The sequence below is a fragment of the Ailuropoda melanoleuca genome, chromosome 13 (assembly GCF_002007445.2).
Source record: "Ailuropoda melanoleuca isolate Jingjing chromosome 13, ASM200744v2, whole genome shotgun sequence".
Lineage (NCBI taxonomy): Eukaryota > Metazoa > Chordata > Mammalia > Carnivora > Ursidae > Ailuropoda > Ailuropoda melanoleuca.
In genome coordinates, this window is record NC_048230.1 from 79529319 (window position 1) to 79541448 (window position 12130).

At 41.8% G+C, this 12130-nt stretch overlaps 1 protein-coding gene across 1 annotated transcript in view; it reads left to right on the forward strand.

The window, feature by feature from the left end:
- The window catches only part of PLCB4 (phospholipase C beta 4), a 384913-nt gene that overhangs the window by 284216 nt on the left and 88567 nt on the right, over nucleotides 1-12130 (forward strand). The window contains exons 9-11 of the mRNA XM_034641608.1: nucleotides 5694-5775; nucleotides 6962-7062; nucleotides 7704-7761. Coding sequence (XP_034497499.1) covers nucleotides 5694-5775; nucleotides 6962-7062; nucleotides 7704-7761 — 241 coding nt within the window. The remainder of the gene's footprint in view (nucleotides 1-5693; nucleotides 5776-6961; nucleotides 7063-7703; nucleotides 7762-12130) is intronic.

Below are 12130 nucleotides of genomic sequence, written 5' to 3' on the forward strand. Positions count from 1 at the left end.
GCTGGAGTGGACCTCAGAGCATCAGCTGTCCACATGCAACCAGGAGTGTATTTTGATTCATGAGCCTAGGCCCACAGCTGAGTTAATCANACCAACTGAACAACTCAGGTGCCCCTCTAACATGTCTTCTTTAATACTTAAGCTGATATGTTTCACCCTTTGAGGATTCCTATGCTTCTCCCTTTTCTGCCTCTCTATTCCATTTCTGGTGTTAGGATTTGCTAATAGTCTGTGGGGACATTTTGAGATGGTAGTGATAGGGGTTCTTTACCAAACTCTCCTAGTATCTTTCTGGTTGGTGTTTATGTAAGCACTTCATGGAAATTCCAGAAGCTGGAGTGGACCTCAGAGCATCAGCTGTCCACATGCAACCAGGAGTGTATTTTGATTCATGAGCCTAGGCCCACAGCTGAGTTAATCATAGGTTCCCCAGATACCAACCCAGTCGTCTAGAATTCTCCAGACTTATGTTCATGTTGACCTTCTATCTGGACACCACTTTAGTGAAAAAGCCAACTGACAAACAACAACAAGCAAAACCCAGAGCTACTGGGTAGAGTCTTGTCTTGGAACTGTTCTGTCAGAGATGAGGCAAACAGGTCACCAACCGATAACATTTGAGCAATGGCATGCTGTTCACACTCAGCCCTCTCTGACTTTTATACACCTCCCTTTCTGCCCAGCCACCTCATTCTGCCTTGAAGCTTCCAATCTGTATCCCTAAGAGATTATCTCCATACTCTCTCAAAATTATTCTTTTCACATTTAACAGGATTGTCCTAGGGGCATCTGGGTCACTCAGTTGGTTAAGTGTCTGTCTTCAGCTCAGGTCATAATTGCAGGGTCCTGGGAATCGAGCCCCACATGGGGCTCCCTACTCAGCAGGGAGTCTGCCTCTCCCTCTGCCGTTCCCCTGCTTCTGGTCATTCTCTCTCTCTCTCTCAAATAAATAAAATCTTAAACAGAATTGTCCTGGAGGCCATCATTTTTCTTAATTCTATGCTCTATAACAACCCATGTGACAGAACTGGAATATCAACGAGAAAATTAAAAGCATACAAATCATAAAGAAGACCACGGGCAGTATTTTTACTTAAACTTTTATCAAGGGCTTACCAAGTTGGAGACCTCATGCATTTGTTGTGGTCTTTATAGATCTAAACGTAGGATTCTCCTTTTTATTAACGTACTAGCAAAACAGTTTTATGTCTCCCTTAGAAAAAGGAGGTAGAGCTTTAGAAAAATCAAAAAAACAATAACAACAACAACAAAAACACCCTGTTAGCACCCTTGACTGACACTTGTTGGCAAAGATACTTTACATTGTTCCTTATTTTTTTTTTTAAATCCTTTGCTCTGTTGAGCAATAGCAGGACGGTCTGCACAATAGCAGACCGTTGTGTTAAAGAAGGCTGAGAGCTTCGGGTATGGTTATAGCAGCCCAGTTCCTATGTAATATATCCCAGCATCCTGCAGCTACTGCCCTACATACAGTACATTTTTCTTTAAAATCTATATTGAAGTAAGAAGTCCAAACTTAGCACAGACAATAGTGTGGAGAAGAGAAATTTATGTTGCATCTGTTTTTACGTACCTTACCATCCTGCTTTTTCTTCCAAGATAAGGTTCAGGAAATGGACAAAGTAGAAACACATAGATTGCAATCAAAACACTTGTAACTAGCAATTCTAGTTTCGTTTATATGTATCCTCCTAATGAAGCCATTGTTAGACAAGCTTGGAAGTTTTTTATGGTTTCAAAGATCTTTATCGGTATGTTCACATACAAAATTATTACCATCCTTTTGTCATTTTCTTTAGCTCTCTCTGACATGAACTTTTGGTGCCTGCCAGTATTAACAGGTGTTTGACACAAGACATCTGTGATTCGGGGGTAGTTGGTTCAGTGTTGATGGAGAATTGACATCAAGCCAGAGAAAAGCGGATGAGTCTCCTGGTGGATGAGCTGCTAAGGGCTAGGTGGAAATTGTTCTGAATGTTTTAATGGATATGAAGAGTAAACACTTTTAAAATGTCATTTCGTCACTATCATTTTAGAGTTCTTAAAATGGAAACTATTAGTATCGTGTGCATACTGTTAAAAGGGATCTGGCTTCATAGTCATTCCATTGCTTGAGAATGGCCCCTGCTCTTGAGTATTTGCTGAAATTTAATATCCAGGAAGTTGAAGGAATGATTAATGAAGAAAATCTTACTCTTTACCTCCCTCCTTTCTTTCCATGTATATAATCTTAGGCCATCACCCTTCCTCAGACTTACAAACTCACACTCAGTTTATCTTCCCACCCAGACCAAGGCTTTGAAAGTCGCTCTTTTCTTTGCCATTTCCTGTTCCTTGTAACCTGGAGTTGGAATCAGTGGCTAGAGAGTCGGGAAATGGTAGCCAGACAATAACTGTGGGCTCAGGCTGGAAGCAGGCTTAAAGGAGACTATTGGGTTAAAGAAGGCTGAGAACTTCGGGTATGGTCATTGCAGCCCAGCTCCTATGGAATCCGTCCCTGTCCCAAAGGCTTAGCTCATCTGTGAAGGGGGTAGGACTCTAGTGAGGCTTCCCTGCGTGAGTTCTCCCGGAGTGTTTCAAAAGATGGCATTAAAACCATTGAGTGGATTGTAGGCCCATTGAGGGCAAGGAAAGGATAAGACTCACTTGGTTTCTTGGATCATTGCTATCTCAGTCACCTGTAAAGTCTGCTGGAACATGGAATTGAACCAGGACTCTAATAGGACTGGACTCCACACAAGGGTATTTGCTTTTGTTGCATTTCTTTAGGGGAAGGTGGTTTCTTTTGATTGAACAAAAAGTCATTGAGTACCTGTTAGCCATGAAGCAGTAACTTGTACTCTGTGGTCATGGGACTGTAATATAAGGAGCTGAATCGATCACAGTCCTTGATAAATACTCTCCTTCAAAATGCCTAGGACAGCATCTAAAACATCCCCAGGCTTGAATAAATGTGTTTTTCTCAGGACTGCATTAAGGCGCATTCTTCTGGGCCTCTAATGTAACTGGAAACTCAAAGAATTCACCTTCACACCACAACCCCCGTGAGGGAATCCATTTTGACAGAGAGAGAGACAGCGAGAGAGGGAACACAAGCAGGGGGAGTGGGAGAGGGAGAAGCAGGCTTCCTGCTGAGCAGGGAGCCTGATGTGGGGCTTGATCCCAGGACCCTGGGATCATGACCTGAGCCGAAGGGAGACGCTTAACGACTGAGCCACCCAGGCGCCCCTGAGGGAATCCATTTTAAGGCCCAAGCTCTCGGATAGCTCTCTGGAGCTAAGGCCGTAAAGGCACTTTATTAGGTAGACCAGGGGAATGGCCTTACTCCTATTCAACTTCCTTGCTCCTATTTTCCATCCTGGGTTTGGTCTCTTTTAGAATGAAGTGGGCAAGTTGGTGGTGGCATTGCCCAGCCCAAGTCCCCTCAGGAAAGAGGGGCCAGAGAACAAGGTCCTCTAGGCCGTAATGCCACCCCTTGCCTCTAGTTTTTGCACAGTCATGTTGTTGGGCTCTGCCTTTGCCCTCACTAATATATTCCTACGTGGATTTTCCTCTCTCCTGGTGCCGGACACCCTATTTCTTTTCTTTCTCTCTCAGTCTCTTTATCTGCCCCCCACCCCCATCCCAAGTGCAAATGCTTGGACCTCCTCTTCCCGTGAGACATTCTTGTTCTACTTCCTGTTTATTTCTTGGCACTTCAGCAAGCTCTAGCCAAAAAATTCTAATTCCTATACACTCTTCCCTTTCTCCCTCCTCTTCCCTCCTTCCACCCCACACCCAGGTTCTGTTTCACCAGAAAGTCTCAGGCCCTGAACCTGCTACGTTCATGACCACGTTGGTCAGTTCTCATCTCATTGTTCATGCCTATCCAAACCTAACCACAGCCAAGTTCACCGAGATACCCCTGAGAGTGCGAGGCAAGCAGTTCCCTTCTGCAGGCATCCCAGATGTAGGGATGTTGGAGCCTGTAGCTCTCACATTAACACATAATAAGAAGAGAGAGAGAGAGAGAGAACACTCAATAGCTACCTCTCTCTATTTTATAAAGGGGAGCTACACTGCTTCTCAACCCAATGTAGTGTATACAAATTCCACGAACTCTGGGAAGGGGGAAAATGTGGGCATAACCCCGTCTGCACTAGAAACCAATTCACTTGTTGTCAAACACGTGCACTCTACCGTGTCTGCAGACGTGTTCGAGAGAGTCCGTGGGCCTCCGTAGGGTTGACTGCAGCTGTGCCAAGCGCTCTTAAAAATGAACTTCGAGAAGTATTCTTGGACCAAGTACGGAACAATAAAGCTTTGAATGAACACATAACAATTCCTTTACCTAAAGTTGGTTCTCCCCGGTGTCTTTTGGGAAGTTGTACTGGGCGGTGGGAGAGGTGCTCTCTCCCGCTCATCAAGAAGACTTGGCTATTGGTGCTTGCATTCGGAGCTGGCCTCCCCTTCGCGCCAACGGCCGAGTGCAGGGCAGCGCTGGGCGTGGGGCGGCGCTGTTACGAAGCCCCTTGCGCTCACAGAGGAGGCATTCCAAAGCCAAGCTTTCCAGATGGAACAGTGCCGTCCTCACGTCGAGGCTGGACTTTAGAAATTAGAGTTTCAGTTATTATGGTGACCTCTTCGCTGGGCCTCGGGTCACAGCATGAAGGCTCCTTTGGTTGCCGAAGGCATGGCTCAGAGCCACACAGGAATTCTAGGGCCCCAGCTCCTCTCCGATAGGTCATTCCGAGTGTTGCCATTGTATTTACCAGAAGCGGGAAATAGGCTCATGAAGGTGTTAGACATTTTACTAGCCTCGAGGCACACCATTCGCGATGACGGGCAGCACCATTATTCAGAAATACCATGTATCCGGGTAGTACCAAGCTCTGTGGAAACACTGAACCATGTTCGCCTACTTCCCCTCCCCACCACACCTATCCCTTGCTCGGTAAGCTTCCTAATCCTTGAGACAGCTGGCAGTTCAGAGTAGCTCGAGGGTGCTTACTTAGCTCAAAAAAAATAAAAAAGTAAGGGCACCTGGGTGTCTCAGTTGGTTAAGCACCTGACTTCGGCTCAGGGTCCTGGGATCAAGCCTTGTGGTGGGTTCCCCGCTCAGCACAGAGTCTCCTTCTCTCTCTGCTTCTGCCCCCCACCAACTTGTGCTCCCCCCTTAAATAAATAAAATCTTTAAAAAAATTAAAAATACATCTGATAGTGCATCTCAGCTGTAGTAAGTATGAAAGCGAGGTGTGAGGGCCATCCCGTGCAGAGGCTGAATTCTGAGGAGCCTCTTTTATTTCCCCCAAGAAATGTAGATGGTGTCAACATGAGGTTTTATTCTAGACCTGCCCCATCTGCCACATTCCTTGTTCCTGAGACAGTTATTTCGTAGGATCAAAAATTATCATCGTTTTGGTCCCACAGTATGTATCTCCAGGGCTTCTTGTGTTCACAAGCACCGAGGGGGACACCCATCTGAGAATCAAGTCTCCTCGTGAGTGTAACCAGAGGGATACTTCAGGAGCTAGTTAGGGAAGTGAAACACACCTAAAAATGAAAGCTAAGTGTATTTTCCTTCCGCTTCTCCCCTGCCATCCTACAATCCTGAGTATTGCTTGGATTTTTGCCTCAGAGAAAACAGAATTAACAATAACTTGACTTTTTTTTTCCTTTCTTTTCTTCCTTAGTATTACTAGAACCTTTGCATCGGGGAAAACAGAAAAGGTGATCTTTCAAGCACTCAAAGAGTTAGGTCTTCCCAGTGGAAAGGTATTTATTCATTTAATCATTTGTTTGTAAAATGATTTTGTCTACTTATGTTCTCGTGTGTAATAAGCCAGTTTATTTATGTTCCACTGATGTCATTTAGATTCAAAACTGGTTTCAATCACATAGAGTACAGGTAACTTTCCCTTCTGCCTGCCTGCCTGCCTTTTGTTTTCTGGGCATTTTAAACTAAATGTTTTCAAATTTAAATAGTCTACTTCAAAATGTTTTTATCAACTTTATTAAGAAAAGGAAATGACAGCCAGCCTGGTCTTTTACACAGCTTGTGGAAAGCTTATTTTATTTTATTTTTTGAGAGAAAGAGTTGGGGGTGCGGGGGTGCTGTGGCATGCAGAGGGAGAGAGAATCTCAAGCAGGCTCCATGCCCAGCACAGAGCCAGACTCCGGGCTCGATCCCAAGACCCTGGGATCATGATCCGAGCCGAAGTCAAGAGTCGGATGCCCCACAGACTGCGCCCACCCAGGTGCCCCTGGAAAGCTTATTAGAGGAGCCCGTCTACATTGCCTTGAACAAGCACCATGTCAGCCTGAATAATTGACTAATAAATCCAGTTCTTCTAGATGGCTGTGGGGTATTTTATAAAGCACCCCTCCCTACACAAACCATCTGTGTTCCTGGCCTTTTGAATAGAATAATTGGAATTAATTTATTGACTGCAAGAAAGATTTAAGCCTGTTAGTACTTTAACAAATCCCATTTGAAATATTAACTTCAGTATGAGAAGTAAAATTTTATACGGTTGTCCTGAGCCCCTTCATGCGGTCTTGTGAAAATTCACAAGATAAGCGTAAGTAAACACTAGGTTTGATTTATTCAGCATCCTTTAGGCAGGCACTTGCTTTCCTCTGTCAAGGAGAGAAAGAGGAAATGTTTCTTTATATTTGTTTTATGGGGTGTTTCCCAGAGTGAGCCCAGCTGTACTCAGTGTTTGAACACACAAGTCCTAGCTGCCCAGAGTAACCAGAAACACCCACTTACACAGCCCGTGTGCTGGTGGGACGGCCGGGCCACAGCTGGGATTGGCCTTCTGGCTTCTCTCAGTAAGAATCAGAGATAGAGGCCCTGGGATCCCTGGTGGTCATTGCTTTGTTTTGTGATCCTGTAGATTCTTTTCCCTCCAAGGAGAAAGATGTTGCATGAGTTACGGCACTCTCTTGTTCTTTACAGAATGATGAAATTGAGCCTGCAGCATTTACTTACGAAAAGTTCTATGAACTGACACAAAAGATTTGTCCTCGGACAGATATAGAGGATCTTTTTAAAAAAATGTAAGTTCTCCTTAGGAGAAATGTCACATTCTTGTCCCTTTAGATTTTTAAAACATTTTTTGTGGTAATGTTTTAATATAGTATGTTGAGAATCTCTAGGATTATGTAGCTAGGGTTACGTTTACCCCTTAGTTTATCACTGTAAAAGTTCGCTCGGAGTTTTTGAGAAACTTTTACAAAAATTAATGGCAGCACCTGGAACGATTTTTTTTCCCCTCCCCTTGCATTGGCTTTACTAACGACCTACAATTTTAACCTGCTCCTTTAGGTATTAACCCATTATGTGAACTAACTAGATTTGATTTGGAATGTTATTATGTTGTTGAAAAGTTCATTCATTCTACTTATTTCAAATGGATGACTTACATGTTGTTTTTAAAATAACGGCTTTCGATAATATGGAAAAGAATTGCAGACATTTTCTGTGAGCTAGTGGGGGTGTTTTCTTTCTCTTGTTGTTGGGTTGTTGTTTTTTGTTGTTATTGTTCTTACAAACAGTCTCTGGCCATTTTAAGAATACACCACTACTTCAGGGTTAGAAGATAAGTTTAGAATTATCATCAACAAATGTCAACATGTAAATCGTACCTACTGTAGCGTCATATACAAAAACTTACTTTTTCTAATAAATTTCTTTTCAGCAATGGAGACAAAACTGATTATTTAACGGTAGACCAATTAGTGAGCTTTCTAAATGAAGTAAGCTTTTTCATACATTAACTCCATAAAGTCTGTGTGCAGTGGCTTGCCTCCGCCAGCGTCCCCATTGCATGCCCGCATCATATGCCCTATTTGCTTTGCTTCTGACCTGCTGATCTTTCCATATGGCTTTCTTTACCAGGTGCAAAAATCAGCTGCTCCTCCTGTGTGTTCATGCACTTCCTACACGTTGGCTTTGCACACTGCTTTTTTTTGTTGGTTTTCTTGCTGTGATGTATAGCTCTGGTTCTGTGTGTGCGTGTGAGTTTTATAATATATTCATTTAATTAAACGTGTCTGTGTTTTTGCAAGATGATATTGAAGGTACTTTTTTTTTCTCCTACTGATCTCATTAAATAGAGAATGGATTGAAATTACCACACCTAGTTGGATTCGTCATAGCTAACTTTTTCTCATACCTTTGCATGGACTGGAAAGCTTTATTTTTGTCTCTTAATGGATTGCATGTAAGAACGATATGTAGGTTCCAAGAGAATATTTTGACAACGAGCACAACAGTGGAGTTCCTGGGTGAAAATAGAGTACATATTAGGCCAATTAGATTGCAGGTCAAATTTTTACATTTTATTTTTGTAACAAGCTTAGGGCTCATTTTAGAATATGATTCACTCAACAACCAACACTGGTTGACAGCATTTGCTTAAGCACAAGAGAAAAATATTTTGGAACACGTAAAGGTTGCAACTTTTGTTACAACTAAAATTAAACTTTTTTTTTTCTTTACACGTACAAAAGAATGTTCTGTTCAGTGAGACCCATTAAAGCTTTTGCTAATCCAAAATGGAAAATGTCCCTTTTTTTCTAGCACATTAAGGGAATGGACAATATATTTTTGTTTCAAAACAATTTTTAATATAATTTAACCATTATGCCATATAAAGAGAGAACATTTGAAGAGAGAGTGTCATGCCGGTATTGCCCCAAAGAACAGGCAACAGGCAGACTGTGATTTGCCAGTTTGTAGAGACAAATAACGTCTTTGCCAAAGGGCTTCTCTCTTCTTGCCCTGGTAGGACTCAGTGGCTCCCAGTTGGTAGGGTTGCCCCCGACAAAGCTATGATAACCAGAGCCTAAAAGCCCTAGTGGCTGGAAGACTAGCTTCTCCGTTTATCAGCACAAATGCCTCCACTCTCAAGAAGCCTTTCAGTACAATACAATATTTATTTTACTTGAAAACATTTCAAGTTTTTCCACCCCACTAGTTTTTGGTCATGCGAATACTGTGTTTATAATCTTTACCCAGATATTATCCACATTCCTGTACCACTGTCACTCAGAAGTTAAGTTGCCTTGCTTTATTTCCTTTAACTCCTTCCCCCTCTTCTGCTTTATTTTTAAGATTTACTGTTTTATTTCCTTCAGCTTCTTCATGCACTTTGGGTCACTGATCATCTTAAGTTTTGATGAGACGGAGAGGGAAGTCTTGCTTTTTGCTAAAGAGGGAAGACCTTTGGGAGGCATGGAGAAAATCTATATCATCAGTTTGCTACTTCCTAGAAACAAGGTCTCTTGTGCACTCTGAGATGAAGGCATCTATTAAACACTACAGGAACCTTCCTATATGTGTCACTGTGAAAAGAAAGAAAGAATTCTGAAGTCTTGAGGATGGGTATGGTGTTCATGGGCTCTTATCTCATGCTTTTCCTCTTAATAGATTGTTTTTGTAAGCTTATCCAGTCTTCACTTGTCATTTTTATAAGTCTAAGACATAACATTTAATTTTTAAAAGATATGATCACCGATGCTTTCCGGCTCTGCCATCCAAATTCTTTCCTCAAATACTTACTATTTGATAAGCTTTTCTATATCACTATCATAGTGGCCAGTAGCACTCATTTGTTTTTATATTTTCTTCTGCTTGGCTTCTCATTCGTGATAAGAAAGCACTTTTTGGGGTGGGACACATGGAATCAGTGTGATTCTTGATTTCTTTAGATCATAGAGACACTAAGATGGTCCAGGAAAGTGTACAGCCTTTATTTTTAATCAAAGTGCCCGAATCTCATCCTTTTCTATCCTAGCAAACTGAATTGGAAAGACTAGATAGCAATCTGAATGTATCCTTGAAGAAGTTTGTCAAACTTAGAAAACATTCTGCCAGCTCCTTGTACCCTCTCTTTTGAGTCCTACATTGGCTCTTCTCCTCTCTCTAAAATCAGAAGCACCCTTTAGGCAGAACACCTTCAAAACCCATAATGAAAGGAGATAGCATTCACTCGAGAAGGAAGCAGGCATTGCAGTGTAAGAGTCTCTGGTTCCAAAAGCTTAGATCTAAACGTTTTCAAAATGTCGTAGCTACATAGTGTCAACAAGCCAAAATTCAACATTGTGTTAGAAGCCCCAGATCATGCAATAAGACAGGAAAAATAAATGAATACAAAAGGACAAGGCCCCACTCATCGTTTGATGATGATTGAGTGCCCTATCAAAAACTCTCAACTGAAAAACTCTTTGAATAAGAGTTCAGCAAAATAACCAGAGAAATTATTGACAAAGCAAAAATCAATAGACACATATATACCAGCATTAACCAATTAGAATAAGTAATAGAGAAAAAGGTGATGCTGCCTCCCACCACTTCCCAGTTTATAAATCCTTGCACTCTCTAGATGAAATTTTATGTTCAGTGTACTCATGTCTATCTCCAGGAAGCTGGAATGAGAGGAGAGACCACTGGCCATTTACTATCTTGGTCACCATGTAGGGGTTTGTACCATCTCCTCCCTATCCGTGTCATCAGTACTTAAGCTTTTCAGTAGTAGCTTTAGACCTGCTTCTAATGTGCTTCTCAGTATCTCCTTCAAGTGTGATCCAGGGGCCAGCAGCAGCAGCATCCTATGGGAGCTTGTTAGAAATGCAGAATCTTGGGTCCCACCCCAGACCTACTGACTTGGAATCTGCATTTAACAACATCTCTAGGTGATTGGTCTGCACATTAAAGTTTGTGAAGCAGTGTCCTAGTGGATTACTTGAATTCCTCCTTCGAATGCTTAGTGTGGATGGGAAGAATGTGAGAGCATCATATATACCTTCTGTTACTGTCTATGATGGATTTAGTCAGGAAATCCACCACTCAGATCTAAAATTTTGCCACAGCTATGCCTCTTTGTCCCATCAGTGGACCAAGAGAAACTTTTCTTCTTCCTGTTTTATGGAAATAGTAAACCAGAGTCTGGGAGAGCTGGTAAATACTCGCCATGTGGTTAGATACTGCTTCCAACTCAGTTCTCTATCTGTGGTCGGGCTAATTCATGTTCCTGGGCTTCAGTTAATTTCACCTCTCTTTCTGTATTTCCAATGAGAAGCTAAATTGATTTCAGTTTTACCTTCATTCTCTTACAAAGATGATAACGAGGGGGAATGCCTACAGAATCAGGAGATGCATGGAGGGCTGGAGAGAGAGATCAAGATGAGAAAAAGAGGAAAAAGGTCTTAGATGACCACAATAATCCAGAATTCGCTTTATTTTCTTGATGCTAGTGATCTCCCCCCCTGCCTCACCCACATTATATGATCACATCAGGGATAGACCCATTTATTTATGTATTTATTTTATCTTGCAGTTATATAGGAAAGGGTCTGTGATAGCTTTCCATTTATAATGTCTTTATTCTTTAATACATAGACACAGAAAGAGGAAGTATTTAGTGTTATGGGTAAGCATACTCTTGCAAATTATTCCTTTGTCTTCTTAATATCTCGTCTGAATATTTTTTTGTCAACATCTGTCCCAATGCTTCTTGAGTTAAAGTCAGTTGACACCTTTTCTCAATAAGAGTAAGGACATAATAATGGTGTAACAACCACTGTCTCCTCATGCACGTGGGCACAGTTCTGTGACCTATTTTCAGAAGCTGTTTAGATCTCACTTTACAAAGCTCTGGATGTCCAGAGGTGAATGTTGTAGGTACATTGCTTCCCCAAATCCCCACGGAAAACCGGGTATCCTTCAGAATTGTGACACATTTGCCCCACTGTGTTTACACCCATGTGGGATTCTTCAGCAAACTTATTACTCTGAGATCACCTGGAAGTGATCTTTTTCCTCTTTGTTGTTTCATATAAAAATTATAGTTTCATGACTCTAATGCAAATCTTATTATCTGCTTCCTTGCCTTCAGATTATCCAGAGTGCACCATGCTTCTTTTTTGAAACGTGAAAGTTTTAGTGAAGCAAAGGTTATGTTATCTGGTGGAGTGATGCAAAGACAAATGCAGTTTCATACTGTCTGCTTTAATGCTTATTTGCTATATTTAAATGTACAATTAGGGGATTATAATACATCCATTTTAGGGCTTGGTTTCTTGGCTTTTGCTTCTGATAGGCATGATATTCTAGTGAATATCG